This window comes from Maniola jurtina, chromosome 1, assembly GCF_905333055.1.
Source record: "Maniola jurtina chromosome 1, ilManJurt1.1, whole genome shotgun sequence".
Lineage (NCBI taxonomy): Eukaryota > Metazoa > Arthropoda > Insecta > Lepidoptera > Nymphalidae > Maniola > Maniola jurtina.
The window spans coordinates 12,025,317-12,045,149 of NC_060029.1; the positions used below are offsets into that span (position 1 = coordinate 12,025,317).

Genomic DNA, 19,833 nt, shown 5'->3' on the forward strand with positions numbered 1-19,833 from the left:
ACTTTTAACAAAAAAAAAAAAAACGCTCCAAAAAGGCACCACACGCGCGCCATCAAACGCTACACAGACAAAGTCCACCTAGTGCGTAGCCTCTCAAACTCAAACAGTCCTGTGTTGCCAGATCGCCCGATATAAGACGATTTTAATCTTTTTAACCCCCGATCCAAAAAGAGGGGTGTTATAAGTTTGACGTGTGTATCTGTGTATGGCATCGTAGCTCTCAAACTAATGAACCGATTTTAATTTAGTTGTAATTTAGTGGCTTGATGGAGAGTGTTCTTAGCTATAATCAAAGAAAATCGGTTCAGCCGTTTGAAAGTTATCAGCTCTTTTCTAGTTAATGTAACCTTCACTTGTTGGGGTGATATAAATTTTTAATTTAAGTACACTTGTATTATAAATTGATTAACAAAATAAGTTATAGCTATTCAAAGACATTTCTAAATCCATTGGTATATTATTATTTTACATATTGATTTGTTTTTCTTTTTCAGGATCAGCAGTCAATTTATTCAATCAACAATTATTATTACGATTCTTTTTAAGCTTAACTAATGGGACAAGAAAACTGTTTAAATTTTTGTATAATAAAGTGCCATATTAACCTGTGTACCTTATTACTTTTATTTTCCACGAAAAATAAGGAAATGTTACTTTTCTCGTGAAAATGTTACATTTTGAGATGTCTCGTGTTACAATTGACTATCTGCCACTGGCAACACTGGTAAAGCAGCTATATCACTCTATCCACGGAAAGCAGTATAGCGTTCTGAGCTCTCCTGTTATATATTGTGATCCACCAACGATGATATTACGATTCAAACAGTTAAAATAGTCATTATAACTGGAGCAATAATAAAAGTAATCCATGGGGACTTTTCACATTTTATTCATGATGGTGTCCCGAACATTCCTACAAACTTTTAGCTCTATGCGAAATAATGTAACCACATTTAATGTCTATTTTGACGGGGCTATTACTTAGGATTTATGAATAAAAACAACATAATTGCGTAAGAACATAATTTTATTAGAGAAAATGTTCACGTATGTACTTAAAATAACTAATTACCAATAAATAACAATAATGCGAATATTCAGCAAGTATTAAACACAAAAATACACACACAGCTTCAGTTATCATCAAACAAAGACATAATGAGCAGGCTCAGTGTCGTTGATAAATATAATAACCACATAATAACAGTTAAAAACACGAACTTTTGTGAATGTGTGGATTTGTGTTCATGAGATTAGATAATCAAACGTCAGAATTATTCAAACAATTGTTTTTAAGTCATTTCAGTATGATTATGGGGGACCTCAACATTATAAAGGTTCCGTACCCGCAGTGTGCCAAGGGGTATTACCACGCCTCCACTGTCCGCCCATCTGTCTGTCAGCGGGCTGTCGTGAGTTGTGTACCTATTAAAGTAGAGAATTGTCATTTTCACAGAATGTGTATTTCTCTAGTCACTGTACATGAAATAGCATTTTCATGGTACGGAACCCTTCGTGTGCGAGTCCGACTTGTACTTGACCGGTTTTGCATATTACACACTCTCGTTGTGAACTCGTGCTCGCGTGGGTACTGATTATTCATTGAACTATTTCTGTCACACAATAATGTGTCCCCCTCGCATAGAAAAGCCTTCACAAGTACGTTACGTGCCCGTCGTTTGCCCTAACTCTTCCTGAATTCATATTGTGGAGTGTAGAGATAAGGAGTATGATCTCTTATGGGGGAAAACTTGAAAAGTTTCCTGCTTTAAACAGTAAATAATAGTTCAAAAACCCTCCAAATAAGCGCTAGCGTCGGCAGATGGTTTCGTATGAATGTAGCAGTTGTTAATGGATTGAAGTATGCAGAGTTAGAAAATTTCATATTTTTAGTGACTAGAGTAGAGAATCCAGTATACGTCAACAATTTACGTTGTTATTACGTAGTTTGTTTCTCTATTTTTTACCCCTCTTTTTAAAATTTACTCACTCCTTACCTCTACATGCATCTTTTCTACGCCCCATAATAATTCATATAAACATAGAATGTTCACACTCAGGGCAAATGTGCGGTGGTCTTGGCCAAACGTCTACAACCGTTAAACACTCATGCAGCGCTTGCTGACCACAGACCAATCAAAAAAGACACTAGCCCTGAGCTTTCCCATTTAGCTTATTATGCTCTAAAGGGCTTCCGAGACGGTCAAGCGGCTTGACAATCCGTAGATTTTTGCTTGAGTATTTTGATCGTTTACAATGCTTGAGTAAAGCATTTAGGTGCTTGACGGTGATTGATGCGATTTTATATTTTTGCTTGACGCGATGTTCGGACAGTGTTCGAGATATGAGAAAAGTGCCGTATGCTTGATCTAGCTGCTCGACAAGTGCATCAAGCAGCTTTATGCAACCGTCAAGCAGCTTGATCAAGCAAAACAAAACTACGTGCTTGACCGTCTAGGAAGCCCTTAATAGGTAACTCAGATTGGAGAAAATCTTGTATGAAAGCTTCTCTGTGCAAGTTGGTTTCCATATAAAAGTAGATTTATAAAGAAAAATGAAAAGGTCTCAGGTGTTCTTCAGTGTACAGTTATTTCAGCGACGAAGTTACTGCTAGTTGAATATCAAACATTTTTTAAAATATTGAAAAATATAACGTGTGTCAGTAAAGAAACAAGTCGAAACGAAGCAGCGCTAATCATTTCGTCTCACTCACACACTATACAACGGTATGCTGTGTAAGAGAGATCGAATAATTAATGCTGTCGTTTTCGATTCGTTTATACGTAATACGGATAATTGTAACCTTGAACAATTTTTTTTTCCTTGCTGCCATGTAATTTGTAACACAAAAAAATTTGCACTGTTTGCTAATAGGCTTTTATATACTATCTACTTAAAATATTAGTTTTAACAGTCCTTATTAATGTGATCTATGTATACATATTATTACCTATAATTACTTGTGATGAGACTGAGCAACATTTTGTAGACTTATGAATATTACATACCTTTTAATAATTATTATTATGTATTAAGATTATATTATAAACATTATTCCTTTGTGATGGTATATTTTAACTTTAGGTGAATAAACTATTGGCGAAAATAATTATCTATTATTATTTGTTAAAACGAATCGGGACGAAAACATACTAACACGAACAAAGTTAAGACAGTAGTATGAGAGTATACACCGTATACATATTGGTTTATAGTTTGAACTCAAAAGTATTTTTTTTCAAATAAATGATAACATTTAAGGAATTTACACTGAAATACGAGTGTGACAATGTACCTAATTAATTATTTTTTTCATTTAATTAATGGCATAGTTACAAAAAGTTAATAGACTTAGAGCCCAAGATATAAATCTTAACTTGTTTAGTAACAGTTAAAATTGTCGAATGTTTCAACCACTTTTGACTCTAAAAAGTTAATTTTTCCTTACGTTTTTAACTTTTACTAAATTCCTTCATGAATTCACTTTTGGGCTCTTACACTATAAGTTGACATAGAAGCTCTGTGGATTAAAAAAGTTCCTTATAAAAATATTAAAGGTACATTATCAATATACATTGTGTTACTTAGTACAGTATAGTGTTAGTTTACACACCATAAGAAAGAATTCAAAGTAACAAGTCATATTCTATACCTAGTTACTTATATTATTTTTATTAGGGAGATTTATATAGGCACCTTAGATTAAACCCTACCTCTTATTTGGAATTTAACACTAAAAACACATAGTGTTAAATACCACACCAATGTTAAACAGAGAATGGTCCTAATTCGATTATACATTTTCACAGGTCTAAAAATAGTTTTGTCCTTTTCAATGTTTCCAATAATAAAGGATAGCCTACTTTTAGACTTGAAAATTTAGTGGACAACCGAATTAACACCAATGTGTTAACTCTACCATTGAGGCCAATAGATACAGAGTTGGGTTGGGAAGCGAATAGAAATACTCATCTTCACAGTGCAACAGTGCATTTTCTATATCAACACTTTTCAAGGCTAGTCAGTCCATTCCATCTAAAACTACATGAAGATTTAAGTTTTAGGTAAATGCATACCCACCATGAATTAAAAAAAGTTAAGTCTATCAGGATATTCTGTGTACCTACTCACAAACTCCATTACGGTAAGACATCATTATTATACAATTAGCTGCCCCCCTCAGCTTGCCTTAGGTAGAAAATCTTTCTAAGTATGGTTCACATTTGTACTACATGCAAAATCTCAAGTTTCTAGATATAGCAGCGCTGTGTTACATCAATTAGTCAGTTTTGCTTTTATTTAAATAGATGTGTCTACATAGTAAATTATTAGATTTGAATTTGCATTCACATCTTCATCAACACACAACACTGTATGTATTGGCTCTTATACTATCTGATGTTTGCCCCATCAGCCTTTCCAAGTCAATAAATATCTGTACATAACCTTAATTACAAAACTAGATAGATCGTCAAACTAATGCCTAACCCTATACAAGTACAGAGACCCCTAACTAAAAAAAAGCACTTATAAAAAAATAATGACTTACAAAGATCTAACAAAATGTGATGGCATTACTTAAATAAATATGTAGTCTGGGCCTATATTACAAATGTTCTAAGCATGATTCAAACTGGGGTGAATTCCACACAGCTTGAGGGACGCGAATCACAATCCACAAATGAATGTAAGTGAAACATGTCAAACAAGCTGGTTTATTCTGAAAGTTGTGATTATATTATTGCCAAAATCTCTCATCAAAAAATCATTTAGGTGACAATCCCTTTATTCGTGTTACTAAATCGATAAGACTAATAAACAATAAACTTGTGCTCATATTAATATATACTTTGAGTTTGATTACATCACATTAAAATTATTATACCATTATAGCAAGTTATATTATTTACTTGTACAGTATTGCTAAAGTGGAGGTACAAATAACTTTTAAATGTATAAATGTATCCTGTATAAATATATTTTCTATTGTTAGAACCTACTTTTAATACTTTCAACCGTACGGAGCATCAATCCCTATTTATATAAAAGTAATTCATTATATGTACATCATTACACTTAGTTCCGTCTTATAGACACTTCATGGTTATGTTAACACACAATGACGCTGTTATAAATAAAATTAAGCTTGGGTTTCACTTCATTCTTTTTTTAACATATAGCACCACCATTCCTACAACCACATTCCACTGTACACTGTCACATAATGCTCTGTTTATACTCACTTCACTAAGCCACTAATTTATGGCTCGAATCAATCCAGGCACATATTTATATAGAAAATTAGCGAGAGTTGAGGCAACCATAGAATAATACACAATACATTTTCTAGGATATAGACTGCTTTAAAATGTAACAGTTTTATTTTATGCCCGTGTAAAACAATACAGTAATGTAATAATGCTCAATATAGTGAAACTGCCATAAAACAGATCAAGGTAGCTGAACTGATGCAATGACTAATTTGATGACTGTAATAAGTAAGAGCATTTTTAAGTTAATTGCGCTTTGCTACACGCGGAACAAACATGCATTTTTAAATTTTTTACGCATGTAGCAAAGTGCAACAAACTTAAAAATGCTTCACATTGAGATACAAGGGCACATACACAATATATCATCAGTTGTTCGTCTCGCTAATTTATCCATACAACGCGTAGGGCGTATGGCAAGACGTCGGTGCGGGGTGCAGAGGGTGCAGTGGGCGCAGGGGTCAGCGGATGAGGCACGTGAGGCAGAGCTCCGCGGAGCCGATGCAGTCATCGTGGCAGAAGGCGCCGCACTTCTTGCACAGTATCATCGCGCGCAAGTTGCACACGCACGCATCGTCTGCACCTACGCTTCTGCAGCGTGTTACATTCTGTAAAATATAGTAACGATTATTAAAAAAAACCGGCAGAGTGCGAGTCGGACTCGCGCACCGAGGGTTCCGTACTCGGGTAATTTTCTCTCTTATACATAAGGGTTCTTACAATATGATATGATACCCCACTTGGTATAGTTAGACTTTGAAAATTGAAAATACTAATAGGTATTTGTTCATGCATACATTTTAATTTTTTTTTGTGGTGTAACTACAAATTCAGTTTTCGGATTTTTTCTTTTACTTGTACTATAAGACCTACCTACTTGCCAAATTTCATGATTCTAGGTCAACGGGACAAGTTGTAAGGAATACTACTAACCACATTAGTGTTCTGATTGGATGGAGGTGCACTTGACGCTCTGGGAGCGACATTGGGCGTCCTCTGAACCAGGATATACTGGCCCATGTTGTTTGACCTGTTCTCATTTATCTGGAAAATGAGAACAACTTGTAAGCATATTATAAGAAAAAGCGGTCAAGTGCGAGTCGTACTCGTACTCGTGCACGAAAGGCTCTTACATAAGGTACTATCTTACAAGATATAACACTGTGTACTGTTTAAATTCTTAATTTACATGGCGGCCATTTTAAAATTCGCCATCTTGGTTTTTTATTATTTGTTGTTATAGCAGCAATACTTAGAATTACACTGAAAATTATAACTATTAGGGTTCATGAGATAACAGCCCACTGACAGACAGGTTGAAATCTATAGAGCGCACTTAAACTTTGCTTAGACTTAAGACACTGCTAAAACGAGACAGCACTATACTGCTGACATAAAACCATCTCGTTTTAACTGAAGTTTAAGTTTGTGAAATATTATATTGTCGATGGTGTATGCCAATAATTATATTAGGCTTTTGTTTCGACGTTTTGACGTGTCTTCGAATAAAATGACCATGGTTATTTACTTCTTGTAGTATATTTCAGTTTGAGCAAAGTCAAAGTGCGCTCAATAGATCCGTCTATCTGTGGCTGACCACAGACAGACGGACAGACGGAGTGAGGGCGAGGGTCGCGGGGTTCACACAGGACGGCTGAGCAGCGCGTCGCGGTTGGGGCTATTCTGTATGACGATTGAAGTTTACAGTATCACCAAATGCAGTAACACTGACCTCAGCGTGTGGCATGACGGCGGCGGGTAGTTGCCTGATGAGCACGGGCGGCGGGGGGCGCGGCGGGCGCGCGGGGCGGGTGAGCAGCGCGGGCGGCGGGCGCAGCTGTCCGCGCAACGCATCTCTGTTTGGGCTGTTTTGTATGACTGCTTGACAGATTTGGTAGCTGCGCTCCAGGTTCACTGCACCAGGGGGCACTTTGTTGGAACTGCGGCTCCTATAAACAAAGTTTCATAACGATTCCCGCTTACTTGTAGAGGAATATTAGTCACATAAATAACTTGCAGGTTAGCTAGCCAACGGCGGCAGTGTCTGTAGTAAGTACCACATATTGGTCCCTAGAAGTAAATCTGTACAAGTGTGAATTAAAAATTTATAACACCCCTGACAAGTGAAGGTTACAATAACTAGAAAAGAGCTGATAACTTTCAAACGGCTGAACCGATTTTCTTGAATTATAGCTAAGAACACTCTCGATCAAGCCACCTTTCAAACAAAAAAAAAACTAAATTAAAATCGGTTCATTAGTTTAGGAGCTACGATGCCACAGACAGATACACAGATACACACGTCAAACTTATAACACCCCTCTTTATGGGTTGGGGTTAAAAAAATTCAGCTCTGCCAGAAATAATCTTGTGACAAGATTAAAAAGCGTTTAAGAAACAAAACAAGAATATACTAAACATATTTTAAGAAAGAGACTTGTAGAACATAGCAGTAGATCTACTGTTATCTAGTGTTGGTTTTTTTTATGATTATACTGACACAGTATTTAAGATTTGTAAACTCTACCTGTTTGATTCCTTCCCAGATTTGGATTTCTTTGGAGCAATTCTGACACTTTGCGTCATCGTCGTAGAATTAATCGGCGGGTTAGCTGCAGTCGTACTAGATACAAGACTGGTCGCCGGCTCGGATTCTTGTTTAACCAGCACATCTTTCATTGAATTACAGCTCTCTGATGAGTTTGACGATTCCATATTAAAGTTAGTATCTCTATCTGTTTTATACATACAGTTCTCTTCATTCATATTTACATCCTCCATACTGGTTTTTGAATCTTCACTAGCATATTTTGCACTGTCAGTGTTCACATTGGAAAAATTTTGTATTGTTATAACGTTTTCGTTTTGAGTCCAATCACTATCACTTTTCCATGACACTGCCGAGTTTTTGGGTTTAGCTGGATCTTGCAGGTGATCATCAGGGTAAGACACAACCTGGAAGAAAATATGAATTGTGTTTTTATATTTTCCGTTCAGTTGATGATATAGAACACAATAACCTACTTACAGATTTCAGACACCTTTGAAGTATTGTGTTTTAAAATCTATGTATAAAAGAATTGCTTTGCAAGATTAAGGATCAGGGTCCCAGCCTCAATTTCTGGTTTGGTAAGTTTTTATTTCAGCACAGAGTTGGATGGGCAATTTTTTTAATGAATGGATAAACTGTTGCACAAGTTGAAAATCCTTAGGCATAAACTTTATAAATGCAAGAGTGTGTCTGATAATAATCTATTATCTTTTTACGGCCCATTTAATCAATTTTAATGAAATATGGTACAGAGATAGCTTAGGAGACAAACTTGTTTTATTTCAAAAAATCAAATATTTTCCACTAAATTTTTATAATACCTAAATCCACGCAGGCTAAGTGGCAGTTTGCCTTAAGCGAACTTAACACCATGGACCCGCTGACTTTATTGCAAAGAGGCTGGCGAATTTAAATTTTTTCTGAATAATCGAGCCTAATCAAGTGTAGTGTGAACTTATGAAGTCTCTTATGATGACAAAGATAATAGATTGCTATGAGGCTATGTATGTTCCAAACTTAAGTTCAAATAAGTAAGAATTTTATCAAGTGAAAATCCTGTTAACTATGAAAAAAACACTGTAATTCTAAATTTACAAGAAACCTAAATGTAGCCACATGGAATTTCATACTCACAGAGGTATTAGTGACTTCCATCATTGGAATAGATGTGTTTTGTGACAATGGCATTGTAACAACAGCAGTCACATCTGCAATTGTTAATTACACTCACATTAAAGTCACATGAACTAAACAATAAATAAGAAATCAAATAATTATACACCATTCGACACAAACAATAAATTCATTTAGTGATTTATGACATTTACAAGAATTGTAAGCTTTTAAAAGTAACTTATGATATTATTTATCATTCTACCCTACCCTAATATGCCTAATACTCGAAAAACTTTAAAACAGATTTCTTTCAATTCTACCCTCCACAATCACATTTGATATTTCTCAAGAGAAGTTTTACATCAATAAAGTACTATAGAATTAAACAAAAAAATAAGAGCTAGGCTGAGTAGTGGTGCTTATTACAATAAAACAAAGTACAGAAACAAAAAATTAAGTTAATACTATGTAACATTCACTTACTTGTTTCACTCATATAAGATGTAAGCTCCATTAGATTTGTTTGAGGTGTGTACTTTTCTCCTTCATTTTCTATAATAGAGAAATATAAAGTTAAATAAAAGAAATTAAGTAAGTACTTATACAAATTTATTATAAATTACAACATTAAGTGCTTTTTAAGGCTGTGTCTCTAGATTTGTATAATTTTGGTGTATCTATCAATAAAGGCTATGTATATATCGTAATTCAATTAATTAGCATTTTAGGAAGCTATTAATCATAATACGGGTTAGGTCTTTCCCACAGAGATAAAATACACAAAAATTATACACATGTGGACCCAGCATGAAATGAAGTATAGAATGTGATTTAAAAAACCAATTTACCTGTAGTTTACAGGTTTTACAGATAAATTGGTGATGGTTCAATGATTTAAGTACAATTTATTGCATGCTGTAAATCACTCCCATTACAAAATCAAACTTACGAGTTGTCATTATTGGGAGACCACTAGTTTCTAATATAAATGACTCTGCATCTTTGAAATGTTCATCATAATAGCTAGGAACAATGTTTTCAGTCTCTTTTAATTTTGGATCATTTTTCTCAGGTATTTGTGTATCAGGTTTAATATCTTCTTTTGAAGGCTGCTTTACAGGATAGTCTAGTTCCTCAATGACTTCCATTTTTTCATATTGTATATCTTTAGCCCTAAGTGGTGACTTGTTACCTTCTACTGAGTCAACACTAGCAGTATATATCTCTGCTACATTAGTTTGTGAACTAGTATATTCATCTTGGCTGTCATGTAAAGGAGAGGCTGAATCTTTGCAATCATCATCCTTTACTACTGTTATAATTTGGTCTACTTCTGCCATCTCAGTATTTTCATATTCAGTAACATTGTCAGATGATTCTGTGACAAGGGAGACATTATTTAAATGGTTTTCAATTTTCAAACTTGACATGGAAGAGATGCTTTGCTCATCATATTCATAGACAGATGTTGTTGCTTTACTGTCTTCACTGTTTGTGTCTCCGTGGTCTCGTACAGTATACATGTTGAGTTCTTCATTATGACCCAGTTGCTCAGTGTTGTAGTTTGCTTCACCATCAGAATCATTGATGCTTTCACTTCCAATATTATTCTGAGCCAAAAAACGTGTATTATCTTCTTCTAAATCTTCTTCATATTTAATTCTTTTCGAGAATCTGTACTCATTAATATCATTACTCAATCTTTTGGTTGTCTCTGCAATATTACTCTCTGAGTCTGTTATTTTATCTTCACCACAGTCCTTAGATGTATTAGATTCTTCAATTTTTACTACAGTCATATCTAAGTCCTGCTTAAGTTCATTTCCTGATTCACTGTCAGGTAGTAAGAGAGGATCAACTGGGGTAGAGGATACAGATTCCTCCACTCTTGTTGCAGATGAGGAGTCAGAGAAGTTAAAATCCATCTGGCATTCAATATAGCCTTGACTCTTGACATGTTTGAGTGGAAGTAGGCCAGGCACTGGAGCACTTGACTTGTTGCCCACAACAGCAGATTCATCCTCAGCTTCTTCAGCCTCTTTTGCTGAAGACCTCGTTACAGCTCCAACAGAACGCAGCCTTTTACTAGAACTAGATGATTTGCTTTTCTTGATCTTTGGAACAGTGCTGCTACTTGTTATTGATGCTGTGGGCCTTAGTTTAATAGTAGTTTTTAGTGATGGACGCTCTGAATTCAAATTCATAGATGATTTTTCCCTCTGCTGCTTTTCACCCCAGAAAGGTTCAAAGTGTTTTAATTTCCATGGATCAATTTTGCTCTTTTCTTTTTCAGCTTCAGTCTTCATTTTCTGTTGATTTTCAGGTGTAAACTCGCCTCCTGACAGAGACTCTTGCCATTCCAAACATGCTCGAGCAAAAAATTCATTATTAAGACTAGATGAACTTAGCCTGCCAGATGTACTAGGTCTATCCACATTGGGGAGTAACTGTCCAAGCTTGTACTGATACAGAGGAGGGAGTAGAGAAAATGTATGCTTATTGAGAAGAGCCCTAATATTTGTGTTAACTAATATGGAATCTGGAGTTTCTAAATCTATGCAGCCTTCTCTGGTTTGCTGTAGTTGAGCTGCAGTTGATAGCTTTTTACCACTTCGTTTTCTAGGTTTCATACAAAATCCTGGTATACTAGCTAATACCTCTCGCATAGTGGAGGGCCTACTGCTAGCCGAGGAGCCCGTGTCTGAGCATGAAGTGGCCGCCGTCCATTCCCGATTCTCTGGTGGAGGAGGTGGAGGGAGAGGCTTAACGATTATTCGTGGCAGAGGTCTCGAATGATTGGAACTCTTTTTTCTTCGCTTTGACTGTTTCCTAGACGAGTGTTTGTTAGGCTTTTCACCATCTTGAGGTATACGAATAACTGTGTACTGGTCGTTATTATTGCATGACATGTATTTAGTTTCGGATGAATTGTTGGAGTATTCCATATCGTTATTAATCGAATCCATCGGCGACACGTCCAACTCCATTGTTCTATACAATGTGCTTAGATCTTATTATTTAAAGTAATGTGATAAACCGAAGAATTTTAATGCCGCAGCCAATCACTACTTCAACCCATTATGTATTACTTCACGCAAGTTAGACATGTGTTATATTTTTTGGAGCATTTGAAAAACGTGTGGAGTTCAATCATCACTTATTCCAAGTACTTAATTCAAGGTTAAACAACATAGTTTCATTTCTTTTCACAACAGAAGAGTGAAAATCAAAATGTCACAACAACGTAGAAAATGGATTCCAGCCCACAGACCAATAACATATGATTCCGTTACAGATTTAAGCAGACTACAATCCACATTGTAATTTTTTATCTGGGACTTCGTCTGTGTTGGTGTTGGCTGGCGGCGTGCTTTGCCTTTTTGGAGTGTTTTTTTTTTTTGTTAAAACTGACTGGAAAGCGCTATATGGGGGTGCCGTGCGTATGTCGGCGAGCGCCGGCACAGACGGGGTCCATACTTGTATAGTCCTATATGTTATTGGTCTGTGTTGTATAGTTTAACTTGTTACAAATAACTACAAACTTGACATTGGCTTATTTTTGTAAAGCCTGACGAGAGAGGAAAAAAAAATCTTTTATCTGTGATTAGTTACGTTCCGTTACAAGTAGAGTGCAACATATAGTCCAATGGGCTATATAAGTCTCTAAGCTAAACGTGACATTAGAGATGTAAAGTTACGAGTTCAAGATTTGAGGCCCTGTTGAGAACGTGCTATAATAATCTGTAGATTTTTCCGTTTAGCGTTTTCGCTCGATGCGCGGTGTAACGCGGCCATTTTGTTTTTCGTTCTTGTGAAATGTGGATAAACTTTTGTATATGAATTTCCTTAAAAAAATCAACAAAATACTTCAGTAATTTCATATGTATATGATTTAAAAGTGTTGATAAAGTGAAAACAAAGGAAAATTTCAATTTAAGTTACTGACATGGGACGGGGAAGGTAAATAATTCTATACAAAGAATCAGCTCTTTCAGAGGCTGACGCAGATTTTAAAACGTAGTAATAATGTATTTTAATATGTTGTTCTTGAATTCAGGGATCGCAGTAGGGACCGGCGTCGTAGTCGTACTAGGAGTAGGAGTAGAAGTCGTAGTCGCAGCCCTCGTTATGGCCTCGGGTCTGGCGGAGGCGGCGGCGGCGGCTATGGCGGCGGCGGCGGCGGTGGTGGACGCCGCAACAACCCTGGTGCTAATTTACGCAAGCCTAAGTGGGACTTGAGTAGACTGAAACCATTTAAAAAGGACTTCTATGTACCCCATTCAGATGTTGAAAGTAGGACTGAATCAGAAGTGGAAGCTTGGAGAAGCGAAAATGATATCACATTAAAGGGTCGTAATATACCAAAACCAACATTGACGTTTGAAGAAGCTGGATTTCCCGACTATGTGATGGATGAGATTGAAAAGATGGGGTTTTCTAAGCCCACTCCGATTCAAGCTCAAGGTTGGCCCATTGCATTGAGTGGTCACGATATGGTCGGCATTGCTTCTACTGGATCTGGAAAAACTCTTTCATATATTTTACCAGCTATTGTACACATCAATAACCAGCCGAAATCCAGCCGAGGGGATGGACCAATAGCCTTGGTGCTGGCCCCTACGAGAGAACTCGCTCAGCAAATCCAAGAAGTCTGTGACAAGTTTGCAAATACATCTAAAATTCATAACACATGTTTATTTGGGGGAGCACCTAAAGGACCGCAAGCTAGAGATTTGGATAATGGAGTCGAAATTGTTATAGCAACTCCTGGACGCTTACTGGACTTTTTGGAAAGTGGTAGAACAAATCTCAAAAGGTGCACATATTTGGTGTTAGATGAGGCAGACAGAATGTTGGATATGGGATTTGAACCTCAAATTAGAAAAATCATTGAACAAATCAGGCCAGATAGACAAACTCTCATGTGGTCAGCTACATGGCCAAGGGAAGTACAATCATTGGCTTCAGAGTTCTTAAAGGACTATTTACAGATAAATGTGGGCTCATTGCAATTGGCTGCTAATCACAACATACTGCAAATTATAGATGTTTGTATGGAATATGAGAAAGAAACAAAGTTGAGCACTCTACTTAAAGAAATCATGGCTGAAAAAGAAAACAAGACCATAATCTTTATTGAGACAAAACGTAGAGTGGATGACATAACTCGAAAAATGAAAAGAGATGGGTTAGTCAGTCACACCTTGAGAAAAACATTCTTTTAAAATGTGTTTATTATTGTAAATACAATAATTCACTAAATATCTTTCACAGGTGGCCGGCAGTGTGCATTCACGGTGATAAGTCACAGAATGAGCGTGACTGGGTATTGCAAGGTGAGATTCCCCTGAACAGTTTTTATAAATGCTTTATTTTTTATTTCAATCAATACTGTATAAATATAATATGCCAGACTATTCTATTAGACAGTACCTTCTATTGTCCCTTAATATTTTAAAATATAACTGATTAAAGTTTGAACTAATAAAAAAGTATAGATTTTGTTACAAAAGATATGACGAGAGTTGCAACAAGTCGAGAAGCGGTGTCGACTGACGGCATGGCTCGCGCAGCCCGTGTCTGACGCATGTCTGCATGTGCAGGCGAGGCGAGCTGCGGGCGGACGGCGCGGCTCAGGGCGTCGTCTCAGGGCGTCGCTGAGCGCCCGGCGCCGCAGCTGCGCCCGCAGCGGGCGCTAGGCTCTAACACTCGTAGCCACGCGGCTAGTCTGCGCCGCTTCTCGCGCGGGCGCGACCGCGGGGGCTCGCGGCTCCCGCGCGCTTTGTGCCGAGAGCGCTCGAGGACAACCCATTGTTTTAATTCATTTTCAAATGCCTTAACCTACGTTAATATTTGATGGAAAATTAATTAGTAAGTTTTCAAAACCATCAAATTGCAGCCTATACAGAAACACCCCTAAAAAAATATCAATTATTTTGTCCATAGCTGGTTTTAAATTTAATAATTTGTACATTATATTTGGTTTGGTGCCTCTGCTAATTCACACCATACAATATACACACAACAGTGGATAGTAGTTACTTATAGTATCAAGTCAAAGATTTATTTATATTGTGAGTATTATTGGTGTGGTTTGCCAAACTATTAAGTTTTGGCAGTGGTAAGTCAATATTATGAAGGCGGAATAAAACAAGCCATTGAGAAGAAAAAGAAAAAAATATTATGTCTGATGACGCCATTGAACTATTTAAAAGGCTTACAATATGTTTATCTCCCTTAACACAAGTATCAAATGCAAGGTTCTCTGATCTCTTAGAAAACTATCAATTCTTTATATTATGATTTAAAATTAACTTGAAAAGATCTTATTCCTTTCATTTGATACCATTATCAATTATTTGACAGTTGTAAAAATTAGCATTTTTGCGCATCTTTCATATGATTGAGTTGAACTTTGGATAATTGTTGGCACTTGCATGAAGGTTTCTGACATTGTACCATCAGTGTACAATACAATACTAAACTTATCTTCCTAGAAGAAGTCTTTGCAAGTCTTTCAATCAGATTGCAAAAAAATTAAAAACATTACATATGTATTTTACAATACAACCGAAATGTGTCAGTTGTGTGATACCTGTAAAGTGTGAGTTGAGATAATAAGTATGAAAGAAAATAGTTTTTCATCTCATTAGAGTGGAAAGGCTTTCCTGGTAATTTGAAATCTGCAGGGAAATGTTAGTTTTGGCTCCTTGGATGAAAAATGTTTTCGAAATTCGAACTTGTCACTATGGCTTGGTCTGAGGGTGTACCAAACTTTTGTTTCTTTTAAAAAAAACTATGGAATATTTAGACATGTGGTTTATCCTTATTAGTGATCTGTTGGTAGTTGGTACACTTTACTTTTATTATAATTACAGTAGTCCTTTTGAGTTTTATTAAATAAAATATAATATAGTTTCGTTCCTTAAAATAATTATCAAAATCAAACTAAAAAAAACCAGAATGTGTCTGAAAAAAAATTTGAATTGTTTTGCTTACAACCTAACCTAGCATTTTCCTTGCTGTAGTGAGATGAAAAAATTCGTGTTTAGCAAGGCTGCAAAATTTTAGCATCCTGTGCTTTTAAATTCTTTGCTACACTCAGGATTTTATTTTTGAAAGCTTGTGGTTCAAAGCTTAGGGGCTTTGCTTACTCAGTATTCAATACAAGCACTAGTGCCAAATATAACAACTTTGCAGCCTTGCATAGCAAATAACTAATTTTAAATGAAACAAAGCTTTTGAAATTGATTGAAGCAATGAAAAGACATAAAGCTTAGGGTTCTAATTACATTTAAAAATAGTTTAACTGCATACTAACAATATGAAAAATTTTCAGATTTTCGTAGTGGCAAAGCTCCTATTCTTGTAGCTACAGATGTTGCAGCAAGAGGATTAGGTAAGTGCTTATGAAACTCATTACAATTTCAGATATGAGCTCATTACTTTATTTCAATGTATTTTATATTTTAATTTTTCTTTTGCAGATGTTGATGATGTGAAATTTGTCATTAATTTTGACTATCCCAGTAACTCTGAAGATTATGTTCACCGAATCGGAAGAACCGGGCGTACTAATAAAACTGGAACTGCTTACACATTCTTCACACCTTCAAATGCTGCTAAAGCTGGTGATCTCGTGTCAGTGTTAAAAGAAGCCAAGCAAGTTGTCAATCCTAAACTACAAGAGTTGTCAGAACGTGGGGGAGGTGGTGGAAGACGTAAGTTAATTAAAGACGATTATTATATTAGTTCCATAACAATTATTTATTTGAGAAAAACATTAATGAGGATGCCAATAAATATAAATCATTATCTTTTATTGCAGGACATCGCGGGCGCGGAGGAAGATATCGCCGAGGAGGACGTCGTTCAAGGTCACGATCGCGTTCTCGCGACCGCCGCCGACGCTCACGCACGCGCTCGCGCTCTCGCGATCGCCGCCGCCGCAGACACAGCTCCTCCAGATCGTCCCGCAGCAGATCCTCCAAATCCTCGCGAAGTCGCTCACGCTCGCGGTCTCGCTCAAGAAGCCGATCTCGCTCAGGCAAGTGCAGCCCACAGAAGGACGCTTCTAACACTGCGCCTCAGCCTGCGCCCCAGGCGCTCCTGCCGACGCCCAAACCGCTCCTGCCCACGCCCATCGGCCCTCAGTTGCCCTCGGCACAGTTCGACAGACATAACGGTAGAGATGCCCCCCCGACCCGTCCTCGCGATGATAAAATTAGTTCTCATGATAAAGATTTCGCTCAGAAGAATAATCAAAGTAATAATAGTAATAATCAAATCAGTAACGATACAAATTTGCAGCAGCAACAGCAACAGCAGGCGAATACCATTCCACCTCTGATGGCCCTGAATCCCCAAATGAATATGTGCATTCCTCCTCCCATGAACGGCCAAGGCTTCGTCATGCCTTCGTATTTTCCTAGCGAGCAGTATGGCGTGATAATGCCCAACTTCACTCCGAGCCCCATGCTCGACGCGTCAACGTGGGGCGCCCCGCCCCCGCCTCCGCCCCCTCCCCCTCCGGCTGAGGCCACCGGAGGGTTCCAGAACAATTACAATTATGGACAGAGTGGTTTGGGACAAAGTGGCATGGAGTCAGATTCCAGAAAACGAGGAGGTCGTTCTGGTGGCCTCGGAAGTTCGAGCTCGTACGGCTCGAGCTCCGGCAGCGGCGGCCTGGGTGCCGACGGAGGCCTCGGGTCTAGCGGCGGCGGTCTGGGCTCGGCCGGCCTCGGGTCGGGCGGCCTGGGCTTCGGCGGAGGCCTCGGCTCCGACGAGGGCCAGGGCGGCTCGCGCTCGCGCGGCGGCCGGCGGCGCCGCGGAAGAGGACGCGACCACGACGACTATAGCTCGGAACCTCCGAGCGGTGGTCTCGGGTCTCAAGGCTCGAGTGGCTCGGGCGGCCTGGGTGGACTGGGCGGCCTGGGCCAGGCTTCCGGCGGCTTGGCTCCTGGCGGTCTCGGCGTGCCCCATGGGAGCCTGTTGCCGCGCATGCTTCCACACGATATTGGCGAATTTAGTGGACAACAGGGAGCTAACTTCACCGCTTTTGGTTCCTATGGGCCTAAGAATAATAAAAGAAACCAACAAGGAAATCCTAACGCAGATTACAATGAAAGCAACATGAATGGTCTTGAATATTATGGTAATCAAAACATGGGCCCTGGCCGACCGTTCGCAGCTGGTATGGATCAATATTCCAGTGGTGCGCAGGCAAATGGCTCCATGGGGTACAGAAATGACCGCCAGGGCAATCGCCAACGACGGTGAATGAGATTGAGGTTTGTTACATTCAAACCAATGCAAACTCACCTCTCTAACACATACCTTTCCAGAAATGCCACCCATAATTTTGCAACCATTCATAGCTATGGTAGGGATAAACCTATTATGCGATTGTGGTTGGCTTTTCGAGAACACTAATTTTTACTATTGTTTCACATAATACTGTTATATTGAAAGTGTATTATATCAAAAATGACGTTAATATTTTTCTTATTGCAGAAAACGGATATAACGGAGATTCGCGGCGACGTAGAAGGCGGTGAACTTGACAGGATGTGCAGTAACAGAACAACGTAAATTAAGGAGCTAGTTATTTTCATTCCATATATTATGCGATTGATGGCACTAGATTGATTTTTTTAGCAAACCCCCTTTGAAATTTATTCCATGCCATTTACATAAAAAATGACTTTGAAGTGATTGAATAGTATGTATATAATACAATGATGTATTTAATTATGTTCTACAGGAGAATAAATACTGTAATTATTTATGTAACTGTTTATTTTGATTTATAATAACGTTGTCTCTTTGGGGGCTTTTAACCCAATTTTAACAAACAACAATGCATTGGTGTATATTTAGCTACATAATGAATTATAATATAGTCCGACGGCATCTTGCTTGCAACAAGCAAGTTCATGGTGGGCCCTTTGAGCTATTGTAACTGATATTAAAAAAATCACCATGATTTATTAAATGTGTGTTCTGGGCTTGTAAGTTGTAGGTATAGTTTCACGTATCCTATAAGATCTGTTTAAGATGAAAACTTTGTAATATTTTGCATAATATGAGATTGCTTGGATTGGTATTTGGTAGTGGACTGTATACTAAATACTGTTTGACTGAGACTGCTCGAGAGGTAGGGTGCAGTTAGGTGATAACAACTTAATTACTCAATTTTTAGGGTTCCGTACCTCAAAAGGAAAAACGGAATCCTTATAGGATCACTTTGTCTGTCTGTCTATCTAACTGTCCGTCCGTCCGTTCGTCCGTCCGTCCATCGTGACTGTCAAGAAAACCTATAGGGTACTTCCTGTAATCATGAGTGAGGTAAGTAGGTCTTATAGCACAAGTAAAGGAATAAATCCGAAAACCGTGAATTTGTGGTTAGTACATCATTATAACAAATTGAAAATGTGTTTAAATTTTCAAAGTAATATAACTATACCAAGTGGGGGTATCATATGAAACGGCTTTACCTGTACATTCTAAAACAGATTTTTATTTATTTTTATGCATAGTTTTTGATTTATTCAGCAAAATGACAAAAAAGTACCGAGTGCGGAACCATCGGTGCGCGAGTCCGACTCGCACTTGGCAGGTTTTTACGCCAACTATCGCCTTTCCGCAACCCGCGCCCTAACTGACGTGACGAGCCGTCTCAGTGATATTGTATAGGAGTACCTACTTGTAGTTGTCGATTTCTTACGCACTACCTATTTATTTTCCAATTGAGTACATTATTTCATAAGTGTATTTTTAAGTAACCACTTGAAAACTATTGACTAAATAGATATTATCTTATTTCATAGAATAAAATTTTAAGCAAATGTTTTGAGTTTTATTAGAGCTTAGAGGGTGTAATCCTTGTTCACAAAA

At 37.7% G+C, this 19,833-nt stretch overlaps 2 protein-coding genes across 4 annotated transcripts; one reads left to right on the forward strand and one right to left on the reverse strand.

The window, feature by feature from the left end:
- Window positions 1-2,278: 2,278 nt before the first annotated feature.
- Window positions 2,279-12,220, reverse strand: LOC123868655 (polycomb protein Asx). 2 transcript variants are annotated; one of them, XM_045911310.1, is made up of 8 exons: window positions 9,887-12,220; window positions 9,421-9,489; window positions 8,956-9,029; window positions 7,798-8,225; window positions 7,003-7,219; window positions 6,204-6,314; window positions 2,409-5,878; window positions 2,279-2,369 (listed from the first exon to the last, which is right to left on the reverse strand). In XM_045911310.1, the coding sequence occupies exons 1-7, from the start codon at window positions 11,922-11,924 to the stop codon at window positions 5,732-5,734; spliced, it is 3,084 nt and encodes a 1,027-aa protein (XP_045767266.1). In that variant the 5' UTR covers window positions 11,925-12,220; the 3' UTR covers window positions 2,279-2,369; window positions 2,409-5,731. The 2 variants fall into 2 exon arrangements, with proteins under 2 accessions (XP_045767266.1, XP_045767186.1); XM_045911230.1 differs by having other exon boundaries at window positions 2,279-2,376.
- Window positions 12,221-12,694: 474 nt separating this feature from the next.
- LOC123868781 (ATP-dependent RNA helicase dbp2-like) lies at window positions 12,695-19,784 on the forward strand. Of its 2 annotated transcripts, none has more exons than XM_045911425.1 (7): window positions 12,695-12,897; window positions 12,995-14,125; window positions 14,212-14,273; window positions 16,277-16,336; window positions 16,425-16,658; window positions 16,766-18,227; window positions 18,451-19,784. In XM_045911425.1, exons 1-6 carry the CDS (start codon window positions 12,884-12,886, stop codon window positions 18,214-18,216), a joined length of 2,952 nt encoding a protein of 983 aa, XP_045767381.1. In that variant the 5' UTR covers window positions 12,695-12,883; the 3' UTR covers window positions 18,217-18,227; window positions 18,451-19,784. The 2 variants fall into 2 exon arrangements, with proteins under 2 accessions (XP_045767381.1, XP_045767457.1); XM_045911501.1 differs by having other exon boundaries at window positions 12,697-12,897; window positions 16,766-16,984.
- The last annotated feature ends 49 nt before the right edge of the window (window positions 19,785-19,833 follow it).

What these genes read in the sequence shown, in the direction of transcription:
- LOC123868655 (XM_045911310.1), bottom strand. Translation starts at nt 11,924, where the DNA reads ATGGAGTTGGACGTGTCGCCGATGGATTCGATTAATAACGATATGGAA. An exon ending in TGGAAGTCACTAATACCTCT is followed by an intron (nt 8,226 to 8,955) that starts GTGAGTATGAAA and finishes ATTTTCTTCCAG; the next exon opens with GTTGTGTCTTACCCTGATGA. An exon ending in CCAATCAGAACACTAATGTG is followed by an intron (nt 5,879 to 6,203) that starts GTTAGTAGTATT and finishes TATATTTTACAG; the next exon opens with AATGTAACACGCTGCAGAAG.
- LOC123868781 (XM_045911425.1), top strand. An exon ending in CGAAAAATGAAAAGAGATGG is followed by an intron (nt 14,126 to 14,211) that starts GTTAGTCAGTCA and finishes TATCTTTCACAG; the next exon opens with GTGGCCGGCAGTGTGCATTC. An exon ending in TGTTGCAGCAAGAGGATTAG is followed by an intron (nt 16,337 to 16,424) that starts GTAAGTGCTTAT and finishes TTTCTTTTGCAG; the next exon opens with ATGTTGATGATGTGAAATTT.